The sequence below is a fragment of the Nyctibius grandis genome, chromosome 3 (assembly GCF_013368605.1).
Source record: "Nyctibius grandis isolate bNycGra1 chromosome 3, bNycGra1.pri, whole genome shotgun sequence".
NCBI lineage: Eukaryota > Metazoa > Chordata > Aves > Nyctibiiformes > Nyctibiidae > Nyctibius > Nyctibius grandis.
The window spans coordinates 72,841,645-72,857,598 of NC_090660.1; the positions used below are offsets into that span (position 1 = coordinate 72,841,645).

Consider the following 15,954-nt stretch of genomic DNA (forward strand, 5'->3'; position numbering starts at 1 on the left):
CTGTGCTGTAGGTATGTCTGTGCCACGCCATGGATCTCACTTATTACCCTGACTTGCTGACATGACCATACCAAGTGGACACAGGTCACAGTAGCCTCCTGATTTGTGACTGTCACAGATGGGAATAAGAAGACAGTGACTGTTAATGCTTTATCCATGGTATCTAAAAGACAACAAAAATACACATCTGCTTGAATAAAAGTTTATTTCATCTGTCATTAAAAAATCATCAAACAAGGCTTTACAAGATAAAGGATATAAAGGAAAGACACATACAAATTCATGATAAATACACTGCTCTCTCATCATATTACACATGACATTTCTTATAGTTACACACTCAGGAACTAATTACTACCATTGCAGTTAGCAGACATTTCACTTGCAAGATTGATCCCTGTTTTTAAGGCTAAATCCTGCTCTCCTTACTTAGGCAAATTCTTAGAGCTATTCCAAAGAACTCAGCCTGAATAAGAAGTAGAAGACTGGGCTTAGTTTGTAAGTATCTTAGCTGCTACATTTATATGCAACTGTAGAGCCTAATCCTCTTTTTACTCTTGGTTGTACTGAGGAGTCAGCTAATATAGTTAATACAATAAAGTTGAAGTCACCTATACTAAAAAAGAGATCAATTTACTGGCTTTGGCTGATCTGACAAACGTAGAAATAATCTGCAATACCACATGTTTACGCCTGTAATTACCTGGTAGTCACAGTTAATGTTTCCTTATAGTTTTTTTTAACTAATGCATTTCACATTCTCTTACGCAGTTGTTTCACGATAAAGAACAAGTCAGAGAGTCCTTTACTTGAAAAACCTGAGAAACGTACCAGCTTTATTCAGATACGGTACTTGAGAGTATAAGGTACTACAAAACAGAGCTGAGGTACAAAGCTGAATTCTTCATAAATTCCACAACCCCACTGATGTTATCAGAGTTTGGAAGCTGTGCAATAGAGAAGTGTTTTGATTGTCTCATCTTAGTTCCTTTTTGGACACCACACAAAACCACAGAACAAAATTTTCACTGTGTGTGCAGCAAAACAAAGGAAAAAAAATATCACAGTGTATTGAATGTAACTGCTATTATCACATTACATCAACATTAATAGGTTTCTCATATACATTCATCTGCTGTTTGAATTCTAGATGCATTAAACTACCCAACAAGACAGAAAGAAACTACTGTCCTTACTAAGTTAATAGCAAACTACCTCCTCACTCAAAGTGAGAATTCTATCTAGTAGCTACAGGAAAATTCAGACTATCTAAAGAAAAAAATAGGTTTTTAAATACAAAGAAATGGACATCTGCATCTCCTATTTGTCTGCTGACTCCAGTTACTCTCAGTCAAATTCCTGGAGGATATATAAAGCTGAATTTAAAAAGAACAGAAAGTGGAATCAGCACTTAACTATGCCCTCCAAACTTACTTATTTCACCTGATATTTGCAATGCCTAGCTTACACTGCATCCTCATATTTATGTAGACATCACAAGGTATAAGCTCTCCAAACAATAATGAATGTACAAGAGAAACAGCTTCACAAATGGGATATAACATGTGCTTTTTAGGCAAAAATGTCTCTTTGCTATCATACCTCCTTACTATTTTGGTCCATTTTTCAAATGGCAAAATAGCCCCTCTGTCAAGAACTTGATCACATACACATATTTACGACAAATCCAAGATCAGAAGTCTCATTTGTTAAATCATTTGAAAAGGATAGGACTTTACTAAGCAACGTATCTAAGCCTCTAGTGCTACCACAGTCCACAACATTTTACAAAGATAACTCTCTTATAATAACCTGATTACTTCCAAGTTTATAAGCATAATCAAGACCTCCTCCCTGGAAGAAAAATGCATTTTTCTGTAGCTTGCCTTAAACTCTGATCCAGGACAAGTATTATGTTATTGAATGTAAATTTTTATATTAATGGTCCAACAGTGCAGAAGAAACACAGGATAAATCATTGTAAAGGAAGAGAACTGTTCTGACTTTCTGTCACGTGTATCAGCTTTATTATGCAATGCTGGCAAATAATTCCATTTATAAATAGCAACACTGCACCTTTGACACGATACTCAATCAAAAAAATAGATTTGCTGAAATGCAGAAAATGTTCCTGTATAAATTGGAGCATAATTATAAATCAATTCTTTGGTTTCCTCATCTTCACTGGGGAAACGGTGCAGGCTCTTCCGGGCTGTAAAACATTGTAAAAGTACAGATCACCTTACTGTTATCCTCCTTGACAGTATCTTTCTTGGCAAAGTAAGTTATTCTGTGTAGCATAACAGCAAATAGAATTACAGTAACTAGTATGTGAAGAACTGTGAAGATATATCTTCAGCAAGTGGGTCACAGAAGTATTTTATTACTGGAGAGGGAGAAATTTAATTACTAATTTAAAGCCAAGACTGTACAAAAATATTTATCCATTAGATACTGGCAGTATCTACCAGAGATACCAGTACTTGTAAGATTGAGAGAGATGCATCAGAGTATCATCTTACTGAAAGCTGCAGTGTTAGCATGCACTGTGCTGGTGAGAACAGCAAAAAACTGAATTCTCATCTGGTTTATCATGTTGGCAACTCTACACAAGTTAAAATTAACAACGGATGGATATGAAAAGGATATTTCAGTAGAATGGTTTAGTTATTAAGTGACCATAGATGACTATATTTTTGGTAACTGAACACAGTTTACATTTTTCACCCCGCGGTTTATTTTCAAAGTTAAGGAGGAAATTCTGCCTTACATAAGCTAAAAACATCAATTAGTCATTGCAACGTTATGATATGAAGTACTCAGCAGGAGCAGCTGTACACAGATTAGGGAGCTAATGAAGAATAACTCATGATTTGGTATACGAGCTCGGGGGTAGACACATACAGCTGACTGACACAAGTTTGCTCTACTAGAATTGAAGGTCAACAGATCCAAAAGCTAGTGACACATCTGCGTGTCACTATGCACAAGCTCATCATATATGTATACATATCTAAAAGAACACACATGCACTGTGTCTTAACAAGACTTACAAGCAGAGTTGGCACTTATTTTGCCACATTTGCTTGGATAATGGCCTGAGCAAGCTTACTTCTGCCTGTAATACAGCGTGCAGACAGATACTAGAGAATGTAGCGAACAAAACTAGAAAACATGCTGCATTCTGGTATTAGACTACAAAAGAAAAAACAGACTCAGACTACACTTTCTCCTATTTTCCCCTTTATTTTTGTCTTAGTTTCCCATACGCACCCTATCAAAATTCTTAAAATACAGGAAGCTCATAGATACTGACAAGGAATTTTACGTGATTTGCTACCTTTTCGCAAAGGGGAATAGGCCTCCATTATTCAAAAAAGAGCCTTGAACTTGTACAAGGCACAACTTTTATTTCTACACTCTCACCGACCAGGTCAGCAAAAGTTGCATTCTTTAAATCACTGTCTGCTTTCTCCAATTAGGTAACTTTTGATTAGACATCAAATCTAGAGACCAAACTCAATTAGGTTATTGATTATGTTCTTCATAGTCCCAATCGATCAGGTAAGACAATTCCATAGTCAATTTAAAATATGAAAATGATACTTCAGCAGATCGTTTTCTAAGTATAAATAAAGAATAAAGTAAGTTTGATCCCTTCAAATATTCCTGTAATTACATCCTGCTTATTTATAGCAAATAGGCAAGAAGTGTCATAATTATCAAAATTTTACACATTAGTTATTTCCAGCTTCTTAGGGTATAAACAAACAAATTAGAAGCTCTGTAAAATTCAAAAACTTCTTGTGCTGTCTACAGCATATAACTGTTGGGCACCATATTGTACCCCTTTGACACATCCATATACTGCCCAAGCAGTATTTATAATCTTGGTGCATATATTTTGCAAGCAAAACTGAGAATACATTGAATGACTGTAACTCGGTTTGGAACTGAAGAAACCTCCGGAATTATGAATGGAGTATTTTTTTCGTTTTCAAGGGAGGCTAAAATGTTACAGTGATTACTCAAAATGGTAGAAAGTCACAACACAAACAATGCTTTTGAGCCAGTCTACTGAAAAGAGTTTGTGGAACACCTGGCCTTTTGATGTCACTTTTACTATGCCATTCTATTTCTAGTATCCCTCGTTTTTTTATAAGCCTATAAAGCTTGCAGATTAATCTTCTCAGAAAGCAGTAATAGGTCCTGAACTTTGACAGGTGAAAAAGAGGTCTGTCATCTTCAAAGATTTTCACTAATGCTTCACTCTAATAAACTTTTTACCTTCATTAATGAAGAACTCAGCTATATAATACGCTGCTCTTACAGCTGATGGGGAATGTGGAATGCCTGGTGAATTCTTCCACTCAAAAGGATTTTTCTCTGGATGCCACTGGACGCCATAAATGGGGTATTTGTATGCTGCAACAAACACAAAGCATGTAAGCAAGGTCTGTGCTGTAAGAATTATGTGCTTAGTCTTACTGCAAAAGAAACTCAAAGGATAAACTACAAAAATACCTCACTTAACAACAGTTTCACAAAAGCTTAAACAGCAAGTTGAAACTCTTTAAAGTCACAGTAGAACTGAAGGAAAAAAAAAACAGACATTGTAAAAGAAGGGTCTTGTTCCATGCCAGAAGATTTTTGTACATCACTTTTTTGATTATTCATTTTGGAGTTTATATATATATACACACTTAAAAATAATGTTACAAGTGTATCAGTCTCAAAACTTCCTATCTACTGCCAGCATCACTCAACATAGAATATTCACAGCCACACAGGATATCCCTTGCAGTTCCATGGGACAGATCCAAGTCTTAGGATCAACTTGAAGGCCCAGTCAATCCAGGGGCAGCTCCCATCTGCTCTGTGCCAGGCTTGATACACACAGGGGGAAGCCAGTCCTTAACTCTCTTACAGAGAACAGCAGCAGAGCAGTTGTCTGCTCCGTGATAAACCACTTGCAGGTATGGGAGATGTCTGTCATTGGCCTAATCAGGTTTTCTGATCAAACTGCTATTTTTCTCTCCTGGAGGACAGCCAGTATGCTGTACAAAAGAATCCCATAGGCCAACAGCTGGGCTTTACTGTAGAGCTGCTAGTAGTGCACTGATCAAGATAAACCACTCCCTAAAGAGCTAACATTTTTTGAGCTGAGCAAGCCTGGTGCAAAACATATGCAACACAAGATAAGCAATGCAAAAGGCTTTTAGAGGAGGGCAATTACCAGTACTGCTGCTAAAGCTATGAGGGATGTTGCTGTTACCTCAGTACCCTGAATTGTTCTTCCCATACAGCAAACAGATACAGAGCATCACAGGAACGCAAGCATAAGCAGACAGAGAGAAAGGTGCAACAGAGGCACATTGCGCTGTGCAGGGATTAAACTAGGACAGGATGAGTGCCATAGACTTCACATCACAGCACTTGAATATTCCAGTGCTGAAGTGTAACAGCATATCTGGAAGGGGAACAGCAGGTGAGAGAAGTAAGTAATTAGGCTCACAGATATGTACTCAAAAGATAAAATATCCCTGCGAACAGACTATGTTCCTCACAGCCAGAGCAACGACAGGGCTGATGTTCACCCTGCAATTCTAACAGCAAGCTTGCAGTACAAATTAACATCAATGCCACAACACCTCTAAAGACTAGTTTATTACAGTCACAATTTACGAAGGAAATCCATTTCCCTACCTTCCATGGTAGATATAAACTCCACTTCATCATCAGTGTTAGTGGTCAGAACATTATAGAAATTACGAAGCTTCTCATTCTTCGTGAAATTCTGTGATAAGGAGGAGAGGAAAAAAAAAAAGATGTGTTATTTGTTCATTTATTTCTATTTTTAACAGAGCAAATGCATTTTTGTTCAAGAAATAAAATCATCAAATACCTCCATGGAGAGGCTCCACATATGAAAGTTCGATGTCAATGGCTCAGTAGCAAATGCATGTAATACATCACCAGGGAAATTCTTGAATAATCTACTGTCTTTTGCAGCTATTACAAAGAAAAATGAAAAAAGGATATTTTCCATTACCCAAGCTGCTAACAGATGGACTAATACTGAACTGGAGACAAATCTAACAAAATACTGCATTAAAATAAACTTTTCTGTAGTTTAACTTTATGATTTTAGAATACGCTGCAAGGAAAATCAGTGAAATAACTACAACAGGTTTCCAGTATGCTGTTACCACCGTCCTCCAGTCTTGACCCAGAAAGGACACAACTTTGCTACCTAAGTTCTCACTGAAATAAGCATCATTCTTTGCCACTCATTTCAGTTACCTTTGCATTCACAATGAGCATAAATGAGAGAATTTGTGAATACTACATGGTCCACAGATAGATTACTTACAAATTAAAGGACAAAGAACCAACAGAGGCCACATTTTACCAGTGACCAGTGTTGCTGAGTGGTACAGCTCTATCTTAAGGGATCTCTCAGATTTCAATACCATACAAGTGGGACAGCAATGCTAATAGTCATCATTAGGAAAGACGCAATTTGAAAAATCTAAAATCACCTGCTCTCCAAGGTTGATAGGTTTTGGATCAGTGATTTTTTTTCAGCTCAGTAACAAAAAGGGACCTAAACCCACATTATTTTTGTAGATTCAAATTATCAAATTACTCAAAGAGCCACAACTGTGGTTTTGCTGACTGCTGTTGGGTTTCAAATGGCTTGTGCTCACATCTCTGCTTTAGAAGTGATAGGTTGCACTGACTTTATAAAAACAGTCATGGCAACTTAATAAGAAAGAATTTAACAGGATAATAACAAGAAACCGCCCAAACATTCATCCTTGCATATTTGTCATGAACAAAACACAAAACCTCTCAGCAAAACTCAGACATGAGATGTAATGGATTTTTCACCTGAGGTAAAGTTCAGAGGGAGTGCAAAACCATCTGTCTTGGTATTAACAAGTAAAATTTCGCCACTTGTGAGATATGTAAGCTCTTCGTGTCCAAGGCATGTTCCCCATACTGGGAAATAATCTCCTTTATCATTAGCCTTTAAAATAAAAAGAAACAACATAAGGAAAAAGTACTGAAGATTTACAGAAAGAAGACTGAAGAGAACTTCCTACTCTTTTTGCTTTCTCTTGTGTAGGTGAGAAGTAAAACTACCACAGTAGTACAAATTGCTACCAGAGGAATTATAACAGTTCAATCACAACTGAAATAAACACAGACCCCCTTAGTTTTTCTCCTAAAGTATGAAGGCCAGGGGATATACACATCTGTTGAAGCAGTAAACTGAGCCTAATGTTGATATTGACTGTTCTGTTCTACAAATAAGTAATGTTGAGAGCAGCCTAAGCAGAAACCACAAAATGGCAACATTTCTATAAAAAAGGCAAAGAAGGGACACAAACCAATCTGTCACCATTTTGAGAGAAAGCCTGTTCACTACAATTCATACTTTTAGATGAAGTGTGTTATGATCACATCGCAAGAGCCCTTTGCAATGTTCATATGCCTGTGCCCACCTGTCTGTATTAAGAAAACATAAATCCTATTATTAGCATTGCTATGGTCTTAAGTGACATACTTATACGCTTGTTTAACCGGAGGTTTGGAACTGTGCTCCAGAAAGATAAATTGTGAGTTTAAGCAACATAAGAAAAGTGAAAATCACTTTCGAAAGAATAAAAAAGGCAGGTAAGTGCAAAAATGAGGAGAAAGCAAAAAGGAGAAAAGGAAAGCAAAAAGTGGACACAACTAGCTTCCTGTCGCTTGACTAAGCATAGTGTATACACACAGTAGAAACTGGCATTTTTGTATGGTTTATTCCTGATAGTAAACGCATGTTAGAGACTGGAATGTTTCACAACTCCTGTTTTTATGAAATCTGAGTAGTATTTCTTAACTTCTTCATTTTTAAGATATGCATACCACACCACACCCCCCTCCCGAAGAGCTGCTGCTCAAAAGCCATTTTTGAGAAAGCTGAAATTACAGGCTTAGAATAAAAATGTTACCTTACTGCACTTACTGTTAGTATGGTAATAAAAGCCCATGTAACTACTACTTCTCAGAGCAAAACATGGAAGATTTACAGAAAGAAGGCTAACAGTATGGCAGAGTCTTCACGACCACCCGTCATGCATGGCTAGAGACACAGGACTTGTAACTCCACTGTGTCTTTCATGTAAGTGAGGAATAAAACCACTAAAGGCAAAAAATAGACTACAGTTTTAAGAACAATTACAACTGAAACTTAAACATTTTGTGCCCCCTCCCCCCGCTCTTTAAATAAACATTAGCCTGGATGGGAAGCATGTATTAAACAACACCCAAGACCTCACATTTTAAAAATTAATCTAAAAGCTGGAAAACAGTATTTCATTTCAGTTTTTGCCTAGCTAGTAAAGTTCTATTTACTTGGATGGGGATTAGCATTTCACATCCTCTATTCATACTAAAGCAGAGCCAAGTCAAGTCATTTCTGATTGTGAACATTTGAAAATGAAAAGGACCCCTCATATGTTTTAAAAACACATAAAATTCAGTCAATTCTATACCTGCTAATATACTCTTTACTACTCACCTTAAATTAGTGAAACTACCAATATTTCATAGTGCTAATGAGGTCTCAAAAGATGAAAATCAAAACACAATCGTCACAAATAGCACAGAAAAAAAATCCGCCTTATTAGTAAGGGTTACCTATGATGAACTGAAAATTATTTTCTGCCTTTCACTCACCTGAAGTACACCTACCATCTAATAAATCTGCCTCTCTGATCATAAAATTATGACATATGCAATTCAGTTCATCCTTGTGAAATGTCAACAGAATTTCACAATAGTACTGCAAACCACAAGAAACTCTTGCCCCACTACTGAATACCAAGACACAGGCCGTGCTTCACACAGTGAGCAGTTTCAGAGACACAAATGAGATTAATTGTTTTACATAAAAGTGAGATAGTCTTTGCAAGATTCAGGTTTAAGGCGACAGACTAACGATCACCACGAATAAAGACAGAGATAGACAAAAGAGTAACAACATTGGTGCCATGGGGACTGAAGAGTAGGAAAAGTAAATTACTGAATTGCAGCAGCTGACTGGTCCTGTGAATGCCACTGCCTGCCCTTGCCTTGCCTGCTGCTGGAAAGTCAACAGCAAGGGTAGAAGAGGAATTCTTCACTGCCAATGAACACTTCTACGTAACAGGTAGAAGTGTTACACGCGTAACAGGTTAAGCGCTACTCATAACTGCCTCTAGAAGTGGGCAAAGTTTTCCGAAGTATGACTTCTGTGACAGTTTTAATCAATGTTAGCTGAAAATAAAGTCAGTAAAGAGGAAAAAAGGAAGAAAATTTTCCATTTTTACTCAATCTGAATACAGAAGATCCTTAAAAAATCATAAGGATTGTATATAAGGCTCAGTGGAATCTCCATTCCTTTCCACAATGCAAATTTTACTTCAAAATGTGTTGATTACTATCTGGAAAAAACCCACCTCTTAGGCTCTAAGAGAATTAAATCAGGATTCAGAGCCTTCCTGATGTTCTTTGAAAGAAACAGCTTTCCCAGAAATTCAATCTTTTCTTAATAAAGGTAATGATCATATATATATTAAAAATTAATTAATATAACCTTTCAAGTGTTCTTCCCACCTTTTTTCATGTTATAAATTAAGCTAGTGTTTACTTTAAAAATCTTCTATATTTACAGTTACCAGTGCAAAGAAATAGGTTAAATGGTATAACACAGTCATGTAGATCCCTCATCTTCCAAATATATATTTAAATCTACTTATAGATAAGTGAGAATAAAGGTGTTCCACTAGCTGTAACATATATGTGAAAGGAGGCCTTAATGTTATATTCCTTTAAATTGGTTTATTTGAGAGTCTCTCTAGAATTCCTTCTGAGTCTAAACTTCAGTCATAAGACTTCTACAAATGATCACCTTTATGTATGTGTCATGGTTTAAAGCTGGGCCGGCTTAATGTCAATGGATACTCTGGGCTTTTGGAAGGAATTATTGTTACTTTATTGCAACTTCCACACAGCCATAAAGCTCCAGGTACAATGAATAAATGATACTGTTCTTGCCCAAAAGACTTCAGAGTTTAAGACCTCGACACAACATATAACAGAAGAGGGCGTCAGGAGTCTGAATCTTAAGCTACTAAATGATTCTTTATGCAGAAGCCAGCAATGAGCTACTTCTTATCGGGCTTACAGTTAACACACTGGATGCCCATGGAAAACTATGAAAATAAGTGCCTCCCTGTCATTTTGATCTCCGAACAGTGACAATAACAAGAACAGACTGTTCCTTAGTAATTACCTCTAATGCCTTGTGGTAAAATATCTTAGCAACCCTGGAATATTCTGAAGTCTTAAGATCCACACCACCTCCTGGAAAAAGTACCCTGAAAGGCAACATCCAAGAATCTGATTAGCAACGGTGATCAAACTGAAACCTGGACAATGTACATAGAGAAAGGTCTGATAGTGGTTTTAAGGGTAGGACTCAGGTCTAGATTAAGACATCTACATTTCAGAAATCTATAGATAGGAATCTAAGCATCCCTTGTGGACAGCAGGGATCTAGTCAGAAAAGTCAATGGAGGCTTAAATACGTTTTCTAGAGCAGACACCTACCTGGTCAGTAGGTTGAACAGCCCCATAGGCTCCACTGGCTGTACTGACTAGCACTCCATTAATTATGAGAGTTTAGACAGCTAGTGCAGATGCAGACAGCTAAGTTTAGTCTTTAACTGAATCATATCCTAAATCTTAGTGGTGTTCTACTGAAGAATGGTTACTATCACAAAGTAGTGACCGAGTCTAGTGCAACCTAAGGAAGAGGAGAGTAAATAGGAAATACACAAAACACACAGATTCCAGCTGGTATACAAAAGGGTTGTGTGCCATGACTCCATCAAATCCTGTCCTGACTGTTAGCTTGCTCTCCCTACCACTTCATCCTTGATTCATCCTGTTTAATTTCAGTAAAGAAGAATTGTGGCCCTGGCAGAGTGACCTTCTTATTGCAGATAACACAGATCAAAAAGTTCCTATTAAAAAGGAAAAAAAAATACATTTGGCCATAACCTTTGGTCAACACAGGATCTAATATAGCTGAAGAAGACAAAGCAATTTCAGAGACAACAGTGTCTCAGAGACACTATTTCAAAGAAATAGTGCACAATCTTTTTCCACCACAAAAAAAACCCCTAAAAATCAGCAATGGCAATTCTCTGTGTGGCTCCCCAAACCCAAACACCACAAAAGAAAAAGATTCCATACAGTCTAGCAGAGATTTCACATGTGCACGTGATGACATGGAAAGTAATCAAGTACCATCAGAGACAGTACCATGAAATAAAGGAAGTCTCTTCTGGCTGTAACTGGAACAGTACCCGTAAAACCAACAGAACTGAATGTTTGAGTGCTCGCTAACCCACCGCAGCAGAACCCCAACTAGATTTACTCAAGCCACATCCATCAGTTGCTGATTTTTTACCAAAACGGCTGAAGGATTTCCTCTACATTTCTGTGCTCTGGAAATGGCAACCTGTATCAGTGAGATACTAACAAGCAGCTAGAAAAAACATCTCAAATGATCCCAAGCATTTGCAGAGCGAGTGTGCATTAAACCCTTGTGACCAGGTTTATTTTAAGGTAAATCATGCACGGGATCACGCAAAAGCCACCAAGTATTTGGTAGAAAAGTAGAGCAGTAGTCACAAAAATATAAATCAGATTACTCTCCAGTGCCAATATAGAAAATTAATACAGCTGAAGGTATTTTAAAAACAGGCCAGATTATAGATTTCTACAGAGATCTAGTTAGAGAAATAAGGCGATCCTTACCTGGAAGTGGCAGAAAATTCACTTCACCTGTTCTTTTGTTCAACCCAAAAACTGGCCAATACTAATTGGGAAAAACAATTGCCATTTCTGCTAACGCAAAAAGGAAGTAACCCATTAAGTAGCAATGATAATGGCTTGACATTGTCATAGGCAGATTGAAATGCAGCTACCTGTATCTCTAACAGCTATCTGCATATCTAAATGATTAGAGCTGATGATGTTCACTGTGAATTTCAAAGACTATCTCAGAAGTACATTGCTATATTCATAAAATCCTGTCTCTACTATAGTAAATTTCATGATTTTAAGAAGGTGGTGTTTAATAATAAATAATTTCCAACTGCAAAGAACCTGGAGCTTACAACATGAAACATCAATGTATCTCTCTTATTCTAAGTCTCCACAGAATGGAAAGTCCTTCCCTCCGGAGATCTTGTTACTTACACACAGCTAACTGCGGAAGCCATGAGCTGACAGTGAAGGGCAACAAGAGGAAATATAGACCATCCTGACCCACCTACATAGCACAAACTCAACTGTCAGTCACTGCAAAGACAGAAGGATAAGGGAACTGGATTTACTTGCCTAACATCCTCTTACACATTAAGGTATGTGGTGAGGTAGAAAGAATGGGAGACCCCATTGGTGAAAGTCCTTCTCCAACATGAGGAGCCACAATGGAGAAAGTGTCACTGTCTTGTACTTGCTTATACCGCAAGACTGTAAAGACCCACATCCAGTGTACAGGGCATGCTGGGGAGCACAAGAGGACAATGCTCCCCCCAGACAGCCACAGGTCTAAATCTGCAAGTTCTACATACGTTGGTTAACATTCCAGTATATGCATAAGCTTAACAAAAACATTCATGGTTTAAGATGCTCATCATGCCCAATCACATGCTATGGGCTCACACACAATCAAGCCTGTGAAGTGTAGGATCAGCTGACTTAACTCTTCTAAAGTGCACTTTTAACACAAGGCAAACATAAAAGGTTTTGACTTTGCTTAGTCCACAATTAAAAGGTGTTAAATTAGATCACAATATGCCACATTTAAAATGCAGGAAGAACACGTGGATGGACAGTCGCCACAGGTCAGCTGAAAAGTTAGAATGTTTGTCTAACAAAGACCTAAGCCACAGAACCATGACAAGCAAGATGGGCCGTTCAAGTAGCAAGAGAGAGCACCTGTAGAGAAAAGGGTAGAAGAGACTGGAAATCAGAAACTTTTATGATAGAGGAGATATGGAGAGGACTGGAAGAGGGAAGAAAGGGTAGGAACCATGACGAAACACCCAGCAAGTGCTACTAAATATCAAAATTAAGGTGATCACTCAAATGAGGAAGAGGAAAAAATTAACAAAGAGGAAGTGGGCTATTTCACTTGTAAAACTGTTAACCACTATAATGCCACTCCTATCTGTCCATAGACAAGCACAGGAGAATGCCAAGATGAGCCCTGGCACTTGCAGATTATTTGACACGTGCTCCTCAAGGAAGGAGAGGCAGCAGACTGACATCGGATGAAATAGTGCACTCTCTGCCTTAGAACACATTTACATGTCTGCAGTGCTCGGCACAACCTCTCAAGAGAGTAGAAAGACAGTGTTCTTGGGAATACGGCAGAGCTCAAAACCAGAACCATCACGTCTTTCAACAGAAAATCAGTGCTCAAAACTTACCCATTAATAGAGTGGAAAATTTTATCATATTTTTCATCTGAAAGATTCAATCTGAAACACCAAGAAAATAGTTACAGAATACATATGAAATATACATATTTAACCACAAAAATATCATCGTTATTGAACAGAAATATGAGACACAGAAAATATGTAGAAAGCATGCTTTAAACAGAATAAAATAGACCCAAATCAAATGAAACATTTCACATGAAACAGCTCAATGCGCAAGACTGAAAATAGGGCCCTGTCAGGTACAGTTCAGGATCAGGTACTCTGAGACCCCTTTGCAGACACTTGTGAAATTTAACATTTACATGAATGGCATGGTTATTATTTCCTGCAGACCGGCAACTCCGGTTTCCAATTGACTCCAAGAAGGGCAGAGCCGCAAAGAGTGGGTCACACCCATTCTTCAGCAAAGATGTGGTTGAGAGGTGGAAAGATGAGAAAGACCTCAGCATCAGCAAAACATCACCAAACCAGTATGACGGCTACACTTCTGCAGAACTGATACACTGGGTGTATTCAAAGACGCAGCAAAGCTGGACACTAACTTAGGTGCCAGAATTAGAAGCCTCCACTCATCGATGAAGCTTCTGGTCAGCAACCATTCTGAAAGCTCCACCAGCTACGTGAGGAACACTGGCTTCTAATTCAGGCACTTAACTGGTGCCCTTATTATTGGACTGTGTAGATACATCCCATTGTTATTTTCTGCAGCTGTATCAGTATAGTTTTTAAGTTCTGACAATTATCATTTTAACATCTGATTTCAATGCATTAACTATTTTATAGCTAACTGTTGGCTATGAAGTATTGTCAGTTCTGTTACTTACTCTGCTACTTTTTACCCAACAGCCAAAGCACAATAACACATGGAGTTAAGTGACCCATAGTTTGAGCAGAACGGGACTTTGGTTTCTTCAATAAGTAGCAATAGCCTTCCTCCGTTACTCAAATTCTAGGACTACAGTATGTGACAAAAGACAGTATGTATCTAGATATCTATGTGTGTTTGTGAGGCACTACACATTAGACTGAATATAGCTAACTTCAAAAACCACGAATGCAAACTATGGAGGGTAGTTTTACAGGTATAACAATAATATTTTTCAAAGAAAGGTTATTATCGTAAGAAGAAATACCAAAAATTACATGTTCCAGTCTGCTTTTATTCTGATTTCTAAAACTCCCTGTAAATTGTGGCATCTTCAAACAGTCTTTGAGGAGTTCTAAACACTCAGAAAAGCAGCACAACTGCTTTCTGTGCCTCTAAGATGATACTCTTACGTTAAACAATTATTACCCACTTGTAAGGATATAAAAATCTACCTTATTGGCACAACTCGGGCACCGGCTGATTCCAAAAACTTCACATATGAAGCTGCAATATAAGAACGTCCAAATTTGTGGAACTTCTCAAAGTGACATTCCTGTGACAATATCCCTGAAGGGTCCAAGAAAAAAAATTAGCACTATACAAATAGCAAATGATACACACTGAAAGAAAAATTAAACTCCAGTTTCCTGTATGCCAGGTCACAGTGTCATATTTACTGCCTGAAAGAATCACAAACACTGAGACAATGGGGCACCAATTACGATGCCTAGTCACAAGGCACCAAAGAAACACACATTATCTGACTAAGACTCAGCTTCCCTGCTTTAACTATTCAGTACTACAATTCTCTTAAGTAAGTTATAGTTATTTTAAGATTTTTAAACAAAGAATGTATAGCGTAACGCGATTTATAAAAGCGTTAACCGAAGCTATGCTCCAGGAGACCTTTCACTCCTCACAGAAGCCGGCTGGGTCTCGTGTCGGTTTGAGGTGCAGTTCCCCGCCCAGGACAGCGAAGGCAGGGTGCGAGGCAGCCCCGGCCGGCCGGTAATCCCCGGGGAGCGGCCGCCGGGAGCTGAGGGACCGCCACCGCCGCCCCTTACCGATGATGGGTCTCTCGTTGCCCTCGGCCAGGCGGCCGCGCAGAACGAGGGAGGCTGCGGCGGCGCAGCGGAGCAGGAGGAGAAGGAGGAGGAGGAGGAGGGTGGCGGCCGGGAGGGGAGGAAGCCCCGCGAGGCACCCCATTGCGACGTCGCCCGCTGCCTGCCCAAGCCACCCGCTCCGGTCAAAGGCCGGCCCGGCGCCGCGCAGCGCCCGGCCCGCCCGCCGCCGTGCCGCGGGGCACGCCGGGAAATATGGTTCCGGCGGCGGGGCGCTCGGGGCCCTGAATGAGCTAGCTCCTCGCGGGCCAGCTCTGCGCCTGGCAGCGAGCGGCCTCTCACGGGAGACGGAACGGCCAGCGGGCTCGTTCCTGCCGTGCCTGCAGTACGCATGACATTAGCGGGAGGAGGCGCGCAGGCTGGGGGCGAGCGGCGGGGGGAAGCGGCGAGGGGAGCAGCTCCGAGCGCG

The 15,954-nt window shown here is 39.1% G+C and overlaps 1 protein-coding gene across 1 annotated transcript; it reads right to left on the minus strand.

Annotated features, from left to right (window-relative positions):
- Window positions 1-219: 219 nt before the first annotated feature.
- Window positions 220-15,660, minus strand: GGH (gamma-glutamyl hydrolase). The gene is made up of 9 exons (XM_068396710.1): window positions 15,489-15,660; window positions 14,877-14,991; window positions 13,542-13,592; window positions 10,328-10,412; window positions 6,895-7,033; window positions 5,906-6,012; window positions 5,707-5,797; window positions 4,288-4,425; window positions 220-2,212 (listed from the first exon to the last, which is right to left on the minus strand). The coding sequence occupies exons 1-9, from the start codon at window positions 15,628-15,630 to the stop codon at window positions 2,091-2,093; spliced, it is 990 nt and encodes a 329-aa protein (XP_068252811.1). The 5' UTR covers window positions 15,631-15,660; the 3' UTR covers window positions 220-2,090.
- Window positions 15,661-15,954: the final 294 nt, after the last annotated feature.

What these genes read in the sequence shown, in the direction of transcription:
- GGH (XM_068396710.1), bottom strand. Translation starts at nt 15,630, where the DNA reads ATGGGGTGCCTCGCGGGGCTTCCTCCCCTCCCGGCCGCCACCCTCCTC. An exon ending in CAACGAGAGACCCATCATCG is followed by an intron (nt 14,992 to 15,488) that starts GTAAGGGGCGGC and finishes TGGACCCTTCAG; the next exon opens with GGATATTGTCACAGGAATGT. An exon ending in ATTTTCCACTCTATTAATGG is followed by an intron (nt 10,413 to 13,541) that starts GTAAGTTTTGAG and finishes GTTGCCTTTCAG; the next exon opens with GGTACTTTTTCCAGGAGGTG.